The 16,948-nt window shown below is 37.1% G+C and overlaps 1 protein-coding gene across 1 annotated transcript; it reads right to left on the bottom strand.

The window, feature by feature from the left end:
• Positions 1–3: 3 nt before the first annotated feature.
• Positions 4–15,927, bottom strand: LOC144629036 (tolloid-like protein 2). Its single transcript, XM_078487194.1, has 10 exons — positions 15,831–15,927; positions 15,171–15,327; positions 13,402–13,577; positions 12,520–12,685; positions 9,875–10,050; positions 9,038–9,203; positions 6,426–6,601; positions 5,384–5,540; positions 4,146–4,318; positions 4–96 (listed from the first exon to the last, which is right to left on the bottom strand). Exons 1-10 carry the CDS (start codon positions 15,895–15,897, stop codon positions 47–49), a joined length of 1,464 nt encoding a protein of 487 aa, XP_078343320.1. The 5' UTR covers positions 15,898–15,927; the 3' UTR covers positions 4–46.
• Between the last annotated feature and the right edge of the window lie 1,021 nt (positions 15,928–16,948).

Below are 16,948 nucleotides of genomic sequence, written 5' to 3' on the forward strand. Positions count from 1 at the left end.
CATACAGCGGTGCGTAAAACATACAGCCTAAGTAATTTAGTTAGGTTTAAAAATACATCCACCGGAAGTTTTTCAATCCTGTTTGACCCCAAAGTTCTGCAAACCAAACAAAAAAATGGTTAACAGCCATAGAGGAATGAATGGAATGACAAACAGACAGAGGTATGGACGGAACGGTATCTAAATATTACAGTACATTCGCATTGGGGCATTGGAGATTATTTGTATTCAGACGCCGGCAAAGGGAAAGAGAAAAATTTTCTTTGAGTAATGCAAAATGTAAAGCTATGGAACTCTTTAGACAAAGACTAAAAAACTATGCAAGAGTCATACAATTTTTAAGAAACTCTGAAGACAAAGCTTCTCAGCGAGTTTTTAAATTATTTTTTTTTTCTTATTTCTTGCATTCTCCTTTCTATTTCTTTTTTATTTTTTATAATATATAACTAGGGTACACATTTTAAATTTTACATTTTATTCAACTTCATGTATTGTTCACTAAAAAACCTCTTTAGGAGTGTTCAATAAAATTTTATCTTATCTATCTCTTATCTTATTTGGGAATTTCATTCCCATAGCTAAAAGTGAATGGAGTTGAATTTAATATGACAGCCATTTGTTTTTGACAAAATCTAAACAGTTACGCAAAAAAAGTGTGAAATAAGATTATTGTGTCTGATAACACTTCTGTTGTCATTAGTAACAGCAATTACGTCATTATGGAATCCTTAATATTGAAATGACAGCCACTGTAAAACTTTTTAAGTCCCTTATACAAGAATAGTTTACCATAGAAAACGTATAACGCATGAATAAAGTTGCTTGATTTAAAAATACATCCGAAGGAAGGGTATAAATGTTATTTGAATCCAGATACCTGTCACTATAATTTAGAAAAACTCGAGTAATTAATCAAACTATCAATTCACGTCTAAGCGATGACCTTTCTCCTCGAACTCGGGGAACTTGCCCCTCTCTGGCGCTAATTCCTTTTATTCGAAATAATTTTTCTTTGCAATCCGCGTTTATTCGCCCAGTTCAATCTATTAATGTTCATATTAATAATATCCGTCATTTTCAAATTGGTTCCCAGCTGCTCAGCTATCTAACTTTGTTGGTCTGATGAGAGATAGACATATTTGTAAATGGACTGAGTCAGTGAAGTGAAATTCAAGCAATTTTGAAATGAAGGCTGTTATTGTACGAATGTTTTTGTAAGGAAGTCGATTTTTACACAACATGAAATAGCTCGCATAATCAATGCCTCCGTAGGTTTCCTGTCACGATAAGATCAGACTGGACACCAAAAAGTGGAAAGCCACGTGATTGCATTTCAATAGCGTTACCTAACTGAATTAAGAATTTCGTCGTTGCTAGGATAACTCAGTGACCAGATGGACTCCGAGAGGTCTTATCGCCCATATGAACTAACTTTCACTGCAAGACTTTTTTATTAACAACGACGTGAAACGTACAGGAGCATTAAACTAGTAAGGTTTAAAAATATATCCTCCGGAAGGTTTTCAATCCTGTTTGAATCCAAAAGCCTGTAAGCCAATGAAGAAAGACAATAACGAATAACACGCCATGCCATATTTGGAGACTAACTACGGCCTGCCCTTATTTCTGTAATAAACAGTCAGACAGACAGACAGACAGACAGACAGACAGACAGACAGACAGACAGACAGACAGACAGACAGACGGAAAAACAGGCAGACAGATGGAAAAAAAAAATTTAACAAACAGTCGGAAAGAAGGGTGAGCAGACAGAGGGATGGGCAAATAGACAGACGGACAAAAGCGTCATTTGCACAAAAGAAATAGTTATTATTAGATTGTTGCAGTACATTCGTACTGGGGCTTTGGAGATTATTATTGACTCCGGCAAAACAACAAAACATTCCATAGTTTAAAGTGAAATGAGTTTATTATGTTTATGACATCCAGTTGCTTCTGTCTGACAAGGTTTTAATTTAGATTAGATCTTTTGAACTGTGCATAAGGATAAAATCAGCAAGAAACCAAACGCACAGACCTGTTTAAAGATTGGATAATACAGATGCGGGAAGAATTGGAATTTTGTTTGAACTTAAATCCCAGCAAGAAAGAGAGACAAAAACGACAACAACAGCAAAAAATATATAAGAATAGTATTTCATAAATGCCATATATTTTAATAAATGTAATTATGATCTTTTTTTAATGTTGATCTGTCTGTCACATGTTTAATTATTCGGGCGTTTTATGGTATTGCTTGATGTCTAGTTATTTACTGATAGTGGTTCTTGCGATTGTCACTTCAATAATTAATTTTGTTTGTCCTGCTCCTCGTGCAGTAAACGACTTAACTTCAAAGACGAAATGATAACGTGAGAGATAGTAATAAAACGTACAGAGTTTGTAAATTTTCAAGAGCGTAGAATGCATGTGTTGTAAGAGATTGAACATTGTTTGAACGCAGATCCCTTTAAAATAAATGGAGAACAAGAATTTCAATGGATGGACTCAAAACTGATTTCTTTAAGTTTTTTTTATTATTGTAATTAAAGGAGCAGAGATTGAGAGCATTAGAAGGGCAGAGACTGTGGTTAGAATTTTAAGATTAGAAATGGATCCTATGTAGGAATGACCCTAATAGATAATTCGTTTCTTACGTACTCTTATTTCTAGGAGTGTACTATTGGGGGGAAAACGCAAGCAAACTCGATATGTTTTTATGATTTGATTGTTTTTATTTAAAACTTACAAAGTAAGTAGATTTGTGAGTTTTGAAAATACTCCATCTGTTATATTTGAAAAGTTGCTTGAAGACACTTTCCTGCAAGCAAAGTGAACGCTCTAAAAATACCAAGAAACATCGTCCAGTTTTCTTGAGTATGCAAAGGTGACCTATTTGAATGTTTCAATTATTTTATTTTGTTATCCCGGGCTTAAAAAAAGAGTTTTAAGTCAAGGACTTTTTTACTGCTGACATTACCTCGCTACAGCTGTACTTATAACGGACGTCCCAGAACGTAAAGAATTCAACTATTACTCTTACCCTAAATTGTTTCACTGTTTCCAGGTTGACTGTGTCTCACTGCTGCTTCCTTGTTTGCTATAACTATCGAATCCGCTAGAATCGATCATTAGGCCGCCCATAACTGTGAGTGCAATCTTTATTTGCCGGCTTCGAATGGACCACTTATCGGCAATAAGGCATAATTTAAATGGTTCTACGTCTTATAAAACACACATACAGAATTGGTACTGCCCTTGGGAGGCATTTGATAACGTCCACCGAGATTACATTCCAACAAGAAAGTCGGTCGCCCTGAAATTGACATTGAAGTCCACAATCTAACAAGTAAATGTACAGCAATACTAGATTAATTACTTGGCAGAACTTTTGTGTTTCCTCGTTTCCTCCCTTAAACTACGTTTTTTGTTAGTTTGTTTTTAATCTTAGGAATTTTTTTACTTTCAACGGCATATAATAAGTTTGATACTCTTGCACTTCTCCGTCTCCATCTTTATTGTACATGTGAGATACATAAACTGATGTAATTTAACATGAAGTGAAGAAAATATATGAATACAAAATGGAAAAAAAATTATCTGCAGAAAAAGGTTTCATGTGCAACGGGAGCTTGAAGTCCCAATGCTAAGGCAAGATACCTATGTAATATTAGGGACCGTGAACTACTTGCCCATTTGCCATTACCAGAATAAAACTATTTGGAAGAATCGTCACATATTCTGGACGTCAATTATTAAATGCCTCATGCCCACTAACGTCTTAAAGGTAGCTCATTCTTTATGGATCTAAACAACTGACGAGATATTTTGATATTTAATGTCTGCTTACCTGTTCCGTTTACTTTCTAAACGTAACTTTCATTTTAGTTTAATGTCTGTCTGTCTGTCTGTCTGTCTGTCTGTCTGTCTTTATGTCAGTCAATGTCTGCTACCCTTCCTGCTCTCTGTTCCTGCCTGGTCTAGATGGCTGATGTTCCTAATCTCCATATCTTCCTCCCTTTCTTTCCGCATACCCGCCTCCCTGCCTGCCTGCTTGCCTGATTGCCTTTCTGTCTGTTTGTCGGTCTGTCCGCCTATCCGTTTATGTCTGTCTGTTTCCAAGCTGCATTTCCGTCTTTACTTACCAAAAGGAAGAAAACTGAACAATATCATGAAACCGGGTGCTTGAATGTAGTAGTCTGTTAAGAACGTTAACAAAGCGTAGTTTCCAGACAGTACAACTACCATCCCCTTTTTCTTGCCACAGTACTTATCAGACCCTTCTCTTTGATCACTGGTAATCGTCAAAGAGTCCCACCTACAAAAAAGTGATCATATAACACGCTTTCTAAATATACTTGTTGTAAAGTCGTTTTCGGCGTATCAATATATCAGTCGGCCATAAACTGAAAACGGTCTTGAAAAAATGTAGGAAAAGAAACATTTGCAACAGTCCGGATATCATAATGGATTAAAGGTGGGTATATTTATATTGTTTTTATGATTAAATAATGCTGATAGTTGAATTTGCCCAAACTAAGCATTACATAGATGTGAAGAAGTTTCCTTCGATAGCTAAGATCCTAAATATTGTGGTATTCCGAGATATGGCGGATATTCAAAAACGACAATACTTCTGACCAATCAACGGGCATTGGACTCTAGTTTTGTGTACCGTTAAACGTTCTAAATAATCTTATACTTATGAAAATCGCATACTTTATACAAGTAATAATCATGTTATAGGTTGGAAGTATAAACCTTTTCTGCGCTCAAAATTGTCGACAAGCGAATTTAATGAAAATGGTCGATTTTAACCTAGTCTAGACTCTCTGGATCTCGCTAAGTCGAGTCTGGAGGTAAAATCGAGAATATAATCTTTCTCGAAAATGCAAAACTATTTGAAGATGAAACTACATAGCGGTAGTATTCTCACAGAGGGCCACTCAAATACAAAAGAAGATTGATTATAGTTTTGCCGGAGAAATTAAAAATGCGGATATTTGTCCTTAAGAGCAACGGTCACGAAAAACCGAGCAAAATTAATCGTGCTTCCGCGGCAGAATTTGAAAAATATATTCTGTTTGTGTTTGGATCATAGCTATTACGTCGGTAAAAATGATGTAGGGTTTTTCGTTTTTTCGTATCATTTCTTTTTTTTTGCTATAGGTTATTTAATTTTATGAAAACAAGAAAATTGGTTTCTTTGCCTCAACTCGCCTTAAATCAGTGGTTAAATCTGTGAATAAGCTACAAGATTGAGAATCGTTTAACAACTCGCGTTGTAGACAATTGTTGCAAGTCGACTAACAGCCTCTCATATGCTTACTGCAAAGCCAAAGGTTTGATTTTTTTTTTAAGTGACAGTTATTGCTTTAATTACTTGCAAAACGAAGAGTACTCCACATCAAAACCATGAAAGGTTATCTTTATCGCCATGCCGGGTGGAATCGGTACAGAATAATTACAGTCCATATTGTTTGGGTACTTGTTTGGATATCCAGGACTTGTCAAGGTATTGTTAACCGTGAAAGCACATTCTATTAGAAAAAAATAATCGTACTTTTATTTTACCTGAATCAGTCATCTGGTTTTTCTTGTGAGGGAACCTAACCTTACAAGCCCCGTGGTTTTTTATAAGGTTCCCTGGCCATTTTGTTTTCTATTTTTAATAATCTTATATTATATTGTAGTTTTGTATATTCATTATTATCTTGTGCATTAATTTGTATTATTTTTTTCATAATTATTTTTTTTGTTTGTGTGGCAAAAATAAAATAAGTAAATAAAATAAAATAAAAATTATTCGAGGGCAATACGTACTTTCATTGCTACGTGACATTTTGAAGTCAAGCCTCTGACTGTGAAGTTGACATGACTTGTCTTCCGTCAAAACGGTGTACAGTCAATTCCCACCTTGCTGTCAACTCGATTCTACGGACATGAGTTGAACTCCCAGCGAATAAAAAATTGCTGAAAATAACTCTCGCTTCTACGGACTTTCTTCATTACGGACAACAAATGGTGGTCCCGAAGGTGTCCGTTATAAATGGAGCTGACTGTAATGACACACACGATTACTCAGCTGGTTATTTTTGCTTGTGGAGGGGGGCGGGGGGCGGGAGCCCGGGAGAAAAGGGGCGGGAAGCAGTAGGAGAGAGGCCGGGAAGCGGGATTCTTAAGGTGGCGGGAACCGCCAGAAAACGAGTGAAATTTCGTAACATTTCATTATATTTCGCAATAGACATGGAACAAACAAGTGAGAAAAGCTACGGAAAAGGGGCGGGAGGCGGGAGTAAAGGGTACGGGAAGCGGGAGTAAAAGGTACGGGAGGCGGGAGGTTCAGACCCCCCTGTCACCCCCCCCCCCCCTTGCTTGTGCTTGGGCTCCAATAAAAGTAAGATATTTTTATTTTTTGCACTTACCGGGCAGTGGGACAGTACTAAAAAATAACAAGAATCCTCTTGTCTCTAGTTCAGCGTCTGAGTGGAATTTTAACCTTGCATAGTTTCCAGTTACATTGACGTCCGTTCTGTACAGCCCACAACAATGTTTACCAAAAGACCTGCCCTTCTCGTTAGTAATCATCAAGTAGTCATACCTTAACAAAACAGAAAAGCTTGCGAATAAAAAGTAGACAGATGGTCTCTCTTTTTTAGTTGTTTTTCTTACTTAAGCATAACATCAAAGTATGAACAGACTGATTATGCGTCTTTTTAAATTTAGGATAATATTGTCGGGTGTGATGAAAAGAGAAACGATCATAAGGTAAGGGATAGAGTTTAAGGAACACATGAAAGGATACTACATCTCGTTTATTAACTTCACACCTGAATAACCTCTGAAAGTACAAAAACGAATCGATCATTCGGTCCTTTTAGATTTCTAATTGACAGTTCTACGAACCGTTTTGTATACTCCAACCCGTAAAATCCCTATAAGTTCATCAGCCTGAAAAAGGCACTGCTTTGATGCGGAGCTTCCGGATATACTTTTTCCTACAATAAGTCGCCCCTTTTCCAGGGATTGACTTTACTTTTTTATCATTAACATGCACGGCCGGCAGTTATTTGGTGTTGTTTTAACCAATCACTTAAAGAGAAGCCTACCTACTGTTTATTAGCCAACGAGGAGGCTCACGATTGGGAAGGGATAACCTAGCGGTCTTTCCACCAGTGTCTTCCTCGCCGTATCGCTCCGCTACTGGAAAAGCGGTGAGGGTAAAAGGCGGAATGAGTTTGCGGAATGGCATGTGGCATGACTTGCGGAATGGCATAATTATGCGGAATGTAATTTACGCGGAATGACTCATTGACATAAATATAAATAAATTTAAAAAAATAAGAGCGCGCCAATTTTTAAAGAGCAGCCGCTTTATTAAATACTGCGGGCTTAATGATGACAATCGATTGAAGATAGCATAGAGTCGTATGATGTTCTTCACGGATTCTACGAAAATATTTCGGCGGTTGGTGTTTCCCCAATGCTAAGGATTTCCCATTTTGTGGACGGTTTATCGCTTTTAGTCAAAAGATAAAAACAGCGACGGAAAAGCATCCGACCGTAGATCTTTATACGAACCGAAAAATGCCTCGGGTACATCTTTGTATTATAATATTCATGTAGCGGTTATTAATGCTGTATAAGTTAAACAAAACATCGAGACAGAAAGTCGAGTTTTGGCGGATGTCATCTCAGCCTCAGTATACGTAAGTACAGGGTACAAAGCAGAGAGATTACGAACACTACGGCATATTTGTTTCATTAGAAGTCTTCTAGCCCTGCTCAGTTTCGTTAGTCTCCTTCCCAGCCGCTCGGGCTGAAATGACGCAACGCTCCCGGTTCGGCTCGAGTGCCGGGCTGCAAAGGAGACTAGTTTTTCGCCTCCCATTATGAAGACTATATAAACTCAGTGAAAGACTTGAACATTAACTTAAAATAGCGGCAACCGACCGGCGATCGAGTAGAGCGAAACTTTCATATAGAGACTATAGTCACTGCACGGTAAAAACAAGCTATCGTATTTCAAAACTAGCTCGCATTGCAGATTTACCGATAAGGCAGATAAGGAATCCGGCAAGTAATTATCACTGCCTACTTGTTGTGAATACTTGGCTTCCTCTTAGGAAAAGAAAATCATTCGCTATAAAACATACATTTTATATTACCGCAAAGATCACAAGACGCACATCGATAAAATCCACTGCGGTGTAAATAGTGTCACACCAGCGGAGAAGCCGTGTCACGATCTTGTTCATCGCTGTAATAAAAAGCTAGATATATACCACTAGATGAAACCACTAGCTTTTTCCCACCCCTAGCAAGTTTTGATTTAAAAAGAAACGATTCCTGGAACAAGGCAGTGACACGTACGGTCACACATTATTTCGCGGGCGACTAACAACACGTCACTTGCTTTCATTTATTTAAATGCGTTGTCTTTTAAAAAAAAAATTATCTTTAAATGGGTTGAACTTGACAGTTGTGTGTCTTGCCTTGAAGTACGTAGCTTTTAATAATAATAGAACGAATATCGTTCTGTATTTTGAGGCAAATAGACGAGAGTTTTCATTCACGTTGACAGAACTACTCACACTGTACTCAGCCAACGCCAGCTAGTCGATAATTCAAGTCCTCGGAAGCGTCACGGCAAATAGCGAAAATAATTTCTCTGCTTCTGTTCGGCGTAAATCAGTGATTTGAACGGTGAAATGATCTTTACAACAATGTGTCTATGGAAGTTCCTCGTCCATACTGCATTGATTGTTTGAGCCAGCAGTATTTAACAAGGCGGCTTCTCTTTTAAAATTTGGCGGGCTTTTTAGTATAATTTATGTCAATGAATCATTCCGCGTAAATTACATTCCGCATAATTATGCCATTCCGCAACTCATGCCACATGCCATTCCGCAATCTCATTCCTCCTTTTACCCTCACCGCTGGAAAAGTTAGCCTTTCGCCACTCGTGTGGCCAAAGGTGTGCCTGCTCGCAAGCTCAGTGTTTATAGCAAGATTATAGTTATAACCATTTACTTACCTACATGAAGAATCACACTCCACATCAAATTCATAAAAAGTGATTTTTAAGGCCATGCTACGTGGAATAGGAACTGAATAATTACAGTCCATATCACTTGGGTAGTTGCCTGGATACCCAGGATTTTTCAGTGTACTGTTAACCACGGAGCCACATTCTTTTATTTCTGAAACAGTAAATCTCAATCTACCTCTTAGTTTCCACTTACAGTACCTCATACAGAAGATAAAGATACGAAACCCCAGAGAAATATACTTAACTTATTCGATCTAAGGCGTTGTCTGTCTTTAGCTAAAGGACAACTCACTCAACAATGAAGTTAGCTTTTCCACCTTTCTATGACTTTTTTGAAGAAAGTCATTACCTTTAGTTAAGGGTAAGTCACTGCACCCCACACTTTGTCGGTAAAGTTATTTTCGTCGTTATTTTTTATCAAACGTAAGGACTATATGGGCGCTCACTCTCATCTTTAATGGTGTAATGCTTATCAGACAGGCATAGAGGGCTTGGGGCACCGTCTTTTCCTTCGTAATATTAAGAGTTCTAGTGACTAGAGGTATCTAACAACTTTACAGTTACCGCAGTGAATGCAGTACATACAAAACATGGCTCTCGTGTATATTTTACAACACAAATTATTATTACTCTATTTTAGATACTTTAAATCCATAAACTGTTTTAAAAACAAAATCCTTTCTACATTGCTTTTCGTTTCACTCACTAATGTCGACAATTGAAATTTTGTTTAGTTAGTTAGTTTTTTTTTTTATGAGCTCATCTCTTCGACTTCAACTTGATTTTGTGTCTACTATGAAGTATAACTATACTTCAACTTACCAGACTTTGGAACAGTAGTGAAAGATACCAAGAACCCTTTTTCCTGCACTTCAGAGTCTGAATGGAATGTTAGTTGTGCGTAGTTGCCCAATACAATAATTTTCTCCCCATGCTGGTCACCACAAATCACACCAAATTCTTTGTTGTTCTCATTGGTGATCTTTAAGTAGTCATATCTCATAAAGAAAATACATGTTAGAAAAAAAATAGAAAGGAATAAATCTTGCTCAATAACTCTGGGACAAAAATAATTTTGTTTTGTTGGTACATTTTCCTATCGATCTTTCAAAATTGCCTTGGTTTTTGTTATTTTTTTTTTTTTTGGAACAAAATGTCAAAAATCACATAACGACGTCATCACTGATGACGCCACAAGAAACCTGTTAAATTCTAACTTCACACCACTACCATGAAAATAGAACTAATATCTTTGCCATGACAAACGTTCCTTGATTTATCATGATGTCTCCCGTTAACATATCTAACCCTATTCAGACCGGAGGGGGGGGGGGGAGGGGGGACTTTTGAGGCCCGCGCTGACATTGAACTCTTATAACTTTTATAAGATTTAACCAAACGCTGCCAAACTTTCTGACGACACTTTGTATGGGACAATTTATTTGGCCGATATTTCGACTAGTCAACTAGTCTTTTACAGGGCCAGAGCTGGAGTGAGATAAAACTTATCTCACTCCAGCTCTGGCCCTGTAGAAGACTAGTTGACTAGTCGAAATATCGGCCAAATAAATTGTCCCATACAAAGTGTCGTCGCACTAGCCGTGCATTTAAAATTACTGTTCTATACAGCTCGAGTGAGTTCTAGTACAGTATGGGGCCCAGTTCTCGGCCACTTTGTGTTTAACGCGTTTTTTCACGCTCCAGTTGAATTAAAAGAAAGAGTTATTTCCTTCAAACGATAGACTGATTCATGTGCTTTAATTATCTCGAGTTTCATCGTTCAACTCGATATAGAAAGCTCACACTTCGAGTTTACGCGGAGGTAGGTGAATTTGTTTTCCCGAAAAAATTGTTTGTTTACGGCTCCTTAAAATTCATGGATGTAGTTAAATTCTGATTTCATCCGAAAGCCCCCACCAAACGAGCTAATTTTTGGCATGTGAAACGTAGAATAATTCAGCGGTCTGCTTTAGTTAACTTTTCGTTGAACCGTTGTATTTTTTGGCCTTAATTTACTTTTGACGTTTGCGTATTTGCCAGTTTTCGGCCACCCTGCTCGCTATCACAACGTAGAGCTTGGTTTTTAATATAATTTCATCTGCTGCTGCCAGAATGAAAGAAAGGAATGTTTTAGAAAAAAAATTCAATCTTATCTCTAAGTTTTGAGCTGACTCTTGTCTTGTTTATTATTTCTACAACACCTAACTCTTTCAAGACCTTTTCACTGCAAAATAAACCATATAAATGCATTGGTCACACAATGCGGCTAGAACCTGCACATAGGCAACTAGGCGCGTTAAAAACCTTCTTTTCTAAAGTAAAACAAAGCCTCATAAACATAATTTGGGATCGATATAACATAAATAAGTTTACAGAGTGATTTTATGACTGTAAAAATTAATTGAGCATTTTTTTAAAGATAATTATGCACAAGCTTTTTAGTAGCCGAGAACTGGGCCAAGGTGGCCGAGAACTGTGCCCACAAATGGAGCTTTTATTTTTATTATTACTCGGGAAATTAATTACCGTAGAATTCCGGTTATAAGCCCTGGGCTTATACAACTTCGTAAGGGTTTTTGGGTGGGCTTATAAGCGGAAGGGCTTATATTCGGGAGGGCTTATAAGCGGAAGGAAAAAAACGTTTCGAAACGAGCCTCGGGAGTGTTGATCGAAATACGTTTTTAAGTTAAAAACGCACAAAAAAGCAACATTTAGCCCTGTTCAGTACTGTCATCCGGTAGAGGGGGGCTTATATCCGGGGGGGCTTATAACCGGATGTATTTTTTTGTTTCCAAGATGATGGGCCTATAACCGGGGGGGCTTATAACCGGAATTTTATTGACCGGTCGATAGCTTTACACCAAAAAGCTGAATGATGAAGCTAGTTCTGGGAGAAATTTCGAGTTTCTTTGGTTATTCTGAGGAAAGAAATACAAGTTTACGTCTGAAGTGGCCGAGAACTGGGCTCCAAACTGTACATGCATCTCCAAGCTACGTGTGATCCGGCAAAGAATTGTGCCATAGTCATGCATTTAATCGTCCCACAAACTTTCTGAGTTTTCCTAAAATTTATCTGGCAATAATTTGCTAGGGTTGGATGATGTGTCAATAACTTGACATCACCATGGCAACGACTTTTTGACAGGCATGTTTTCCCAAATTTGTAATTTTAGGTGTTTCTGTTAATAAAAATCAACTTACATGGAACTATTTTTACATTTTTACGGGTTTAAAGCACATTTTTATTGATTTTGAGTAATTTTCAGTCATTTTGGGTGGTTTTCTGGCATTTTGGAAAAATTTTGAAATCCAAGATGGCGGATCCAAGATGGTGGCTGTTTTGACATCATGATGTAATTGTCACGTGATGTGACGTCACCTTCACACGTGACGTATACCAAAAGAAAGATGTTCGGACATACAATGCATCCTGTAAGTTTCATTGTGATTGTGATTGATTTACTTACTCGCAGTCTCGATCATACTCCACGTCAAATTCGTGAAAGGTGATTGTAATCGCCTTGCCATGTGGAATGGAAACTGAATAATTGCAATCCATATTGGGTGGGTAGTTGTCTGGATACCCAGGACTTTTCAGCGTATTGTTTACCACGGAACCACATTCTATTATTTCTGCAACAGTGAATCCAAAACGTGAAGCTCAACTACAGCAATGACTCATTAAGTTTTGCTTCCCTCTGGAAGTAGCTATCCCTTCAGCGCTACTAGAGTCTACCTGTAAACTACAAAGGGACTGAGCAACTGGAACCCCTGCTGTGGCCGCATGTCACATTTTGGGGTAGTAAACTTGGTTGTCACACAATATCAGATGGTTGCAACCAGGGCGAATTTGTCAGCAGGGAGAGGGTTAACAAATAATAGCCTCTTGCTATCCAGATAGTTGTGTGTGGGGCCAATCACTATGCATGTAGATACTATAGATACTGTAAAAGCACACTTGACTACAGAAACCCCGGATCAAAGAGGCAAAAGTAAGAAAGGTTTATTAAATATATAATTATTTCCTTTGCCTAGCGTGATTTCAGAACAAATTAACTTTATGGAAGTTCAACTTTTTTTGGAAAAAGCTACAAAATCGAAAGATTCATTTTTTTTTTTCCAACCTTTATGTAAGCACGCTAAAAATGCAAACTTCAAGTTTGTGGATTTATGTGAAGTATCAGTCATTTGTTGCAAGGGTTTCGGAAATATCTCGCAAAAAAATTCATTTCAATCTTGCACCCCATGTTGTCAGGAATGTCAACAATTTTAACATCGCAGTATTCTGCGACAAATCTGTACCAACGCGACATCGCATATGTTTTGAAATACTTTTTGACTGTACTCACCAGGCTTTAGAACAACAGAGAAAGATATATTGAATCCTTTATTCTGTACCTCAGAGTCTGAATGGAATGTAAGCAGTGCGTAGTTGCCAGTTACAATAATGTCCGTCCCATACCGATAACCACAGATGGCACCAAATGTCTCGCTGTTCTCACTGGTAATCTTCAAGTAGTCATAGCTTTATTAAAAGAAAAATGAAGAAAAGCCAATTGAAAATACCGTAATGATTCGATTTAGCGCCCGGGGCGCTTATTTACTTTTGGCAACTCAAGGGATGGCGCTTATTCGAGACAGGGCGCTTATTTGGGACAGGGCGCTTATTTAATTTTTGAGAAACAACCAAAAGTTTAATAAATATCAAAATAACTAACAATACAGAAACTGTAACAATAACAAATTGTTGAAAGTTCAGTTACTTTTAAAAGAATTGTTCATTTTAGCAGTAAATAGTTACATGTACGGTACGGTGAATGTTCATGAGTTTATCTATTCGACGTCGATGACTTCAGTTGGGGCAGCTACCCACAATAGGAGCGCTTATTAGAATTGGAGCGTTTATGAGAATGGGGGCGCTTAAAAAAAAAGTCATTCGAAGGGGGGCGCTTATTCGGAAGGGGGCGCTTGTTCGAAGGAGGGCGCTAAATCGAATCATTACGGTAGGCTTGTACGTAATAGCATTGCAGAAGGTAGCGTTACATACTCCATCTAAGGAGCAATGTCCCGGATGTCGCATGTGCATGGGAAAGTTCAGCCTAGATACCATCTCAAATTGATCGCTTTACCACCTAATATTATTTCCTGATCTCATTTCATTCTAAGGTAGCGTTGTTAATCACAAGAAAATGACTCATGAAATAGTGATAGTACTAGTGCTCCTTTAACAGATAGATGGCGAAGATTAAGCATGAATTACTGATTGTTGCAAACATGACGAAATGCTACCATAGTTCGCAAACACGATGACGCCGTTTCCATTCGATTTCAAAAAAAGGACCAGAAACATTAAAAAAAATACTGAACTGGTTATTATTAATCTATACAGATTGTTCGTCTTTGCATTAATCGGAGAAAGTAATACCCTGCTGTCAATCAATCAATCAAAACCTGAGCCTCCAGATTATTACGAGGGTGACACGTAATAGTTTTTCAGCTAATTAATTTGTGGCCCTCTTAATAATCTAACTTAAAATCTAGTTAGCACCTAAATAAAAATCGAAATGTAAGTTAAAAAATTGAAAGCTAAGCTACAATGTTAATTCAAAAATTATTACTAAAATATCTAAAAATTCTTATCTAAAAAAGGAGTAAAAATCTTATTCTTGAGCTGATTTAGTTTAAAATATTTGTACAAAGCATTCTTAAGGATATTTACAGATGAAGAGGCGCGCAACTTAAGGGGGGGGGGGGGGGTGATTCCAACATTTAGTAGTCGTTGTAGAAAACGTGCGACCTCCCTCTGTACAAGGTTACAACAGTTCAACGCATTTTTTTATTTTTTTTTTTTTCAAACAGACTTCGATGATTCCACAGCAGAGATCGAAGTTGTAGAAGATGTTGTCAAGTCTATTCTTAACAAGTATGTTGTTCGTATATCTGATGTCTTTTTTTTTGTTTTTGTTTTTTGTTAGCTTATTCTCTTGTTATTTTCCTGTCTTACAAAGTTATTCACTTGATGAGCTCGAGCTTTCCTTTAATTTGAAAGCAATTTTGTACACTGGAGAAAATGACTTGGCCTTATTTAATAAGCGTTAACAGCTGTGTCCTTACTTACTTGCATGTTGGATGATACTCCACGTTAAGTTCATGAAAGTAAATCTTCATCGCCATGCCGTGTGGAATAGGAACCGAGTAGTTACAATCCAAATTGTTCGGGTAGTTATTTGGATATCCGGGACTCGTCAATGTATTGTTCACAACTGAACCACATTCTATTAAACCAAGAAAGGAAAACATGTAACAGTGAATCAAAATGTAATTCACAATTCAAAGGAAAATGTGCAATTGGTTGTACTTTCGCTACGGACTACCACTTTTTAGCACCTAAAACGACACGTCTGTTTACAATGAGATTGCATTTCTACAGATTGAACAACTTAGCGACGTCTCTTCTGAGCTGAAATTCACAATTGGTTTGAACGAGAGGATTTATTAATTTTCCACCAAGAAGGATTTTGGATGTTAAAACAACATACGATCTTGTTACGAATGGATTCGGTATGGTGAAGTAAACGTTTACCAGACTGAACGCAGGATTCTCGGTAACACAACAATTTTACTCAATTTCAGCTTTAACATGTCGCACCCTTCGACAATCAACTCAAAACACTTCTCGTCTAAAGTTCTGGTGCGTGTTTTTGGTCTTTTCTGGCGCGTATTTTCTGCCGATGTCACATGATTAGCGGATGAAAAAATGACCTACTTATGAGCTCACCTTGTATTGCGAGTGCGGTATACTTTCCACTGCACATAAACATGACGAGTAAGAATATCACTGACATGGTTTTCTGGTGCTTCTTGCTAATAAGCAGACCAGTGGGCAACCTTTCGTTTCGATCCTTTATTCCTGCAGAATGGAAGAATGATTGAAATGATATTGTGTTAACGATAACAACCTAACAACAAAAACCACGAAAAAGTTTGCCTTTTTTCAATTTATTTGCAGTGAATTACTCCTTCTTTTGAGGAAAATATTTTTCGTATTTATTAAATACATAATACTTTCGACTGTTGACCGTAATAGATCTATTGCATTCAAAGTCTACAAAGAAAAGCACCGCTTGAAGTATTACTGAACTCCCAGGAAGTTAAAATTAATTCGTTTTCAAGACGGTTAAAAAATGAACCAGACTTTAAGGTATTTTTGTTAGTAAAATCAAATGAACTGTTTCTGTTCGACTAAAGAAATAAACTTTTTAACATTGATTTTCGATGTCAGCATATTTAAAAATACTTACTTTACTGCTAGACGTCTCTTTCAGAAAACTTCGAGAGCTTCGCTTTTTTTCCTGGAACCACAACAAATCAGGAAACCTCTGCAAAAAATACATTGTAAATGTCAAGGGAATAAGCATTTTTTTGTTTTACATTTTCTTTCTTATTAGCTTGTCCTATCTTCCGACAGCCGTGAAAGTTAAAAGGCAGCAAAGAAGCTAAAAGGAGAGAAACTACCTTTTCATTTTATAAAATGCTAAACGATGAAAGAAAAAATAATTACCCGATATATACAGAGTATTCCTGATTTCGAGTAAAAGAAAATACAGACAGTTATTAATGAAAAACTTGGCCTTTGATGATGAGTTTTCCCTTTTTGAATAGAAATTAAAGAGAAAGTAATGTCCAGTGACCACATTATATTTCTAGTAATTAGTCTGGCTTTTGAATAGAAATTAAGTAAAACATACTGATACTAAAACTGTCCATATGGATGTTCGTCAATTTCGTATTCAAAATTTCAAATTTGAAGACAATTTTAGTCTAGAAGCTTTTTTTGGTAAAAGAAAATCGCTAAAAACCATAAGCTATCAATGCGATTAAATGAGACAAGGGTCT

Source organism: Oculina patagonica, chromosome 10 (assembly GCF_052425735.1).
Source record: "Oculina patagonica isolate OP01 chromosome 10, crgOcupat, whole genome shotgun sequence".
Lineage (NCBI taxonomy): Eukaryota > Metazoa > Cnidaria > Anthozoa > Scleractinia > Oculinidae > Oculina > Oculina patagonica.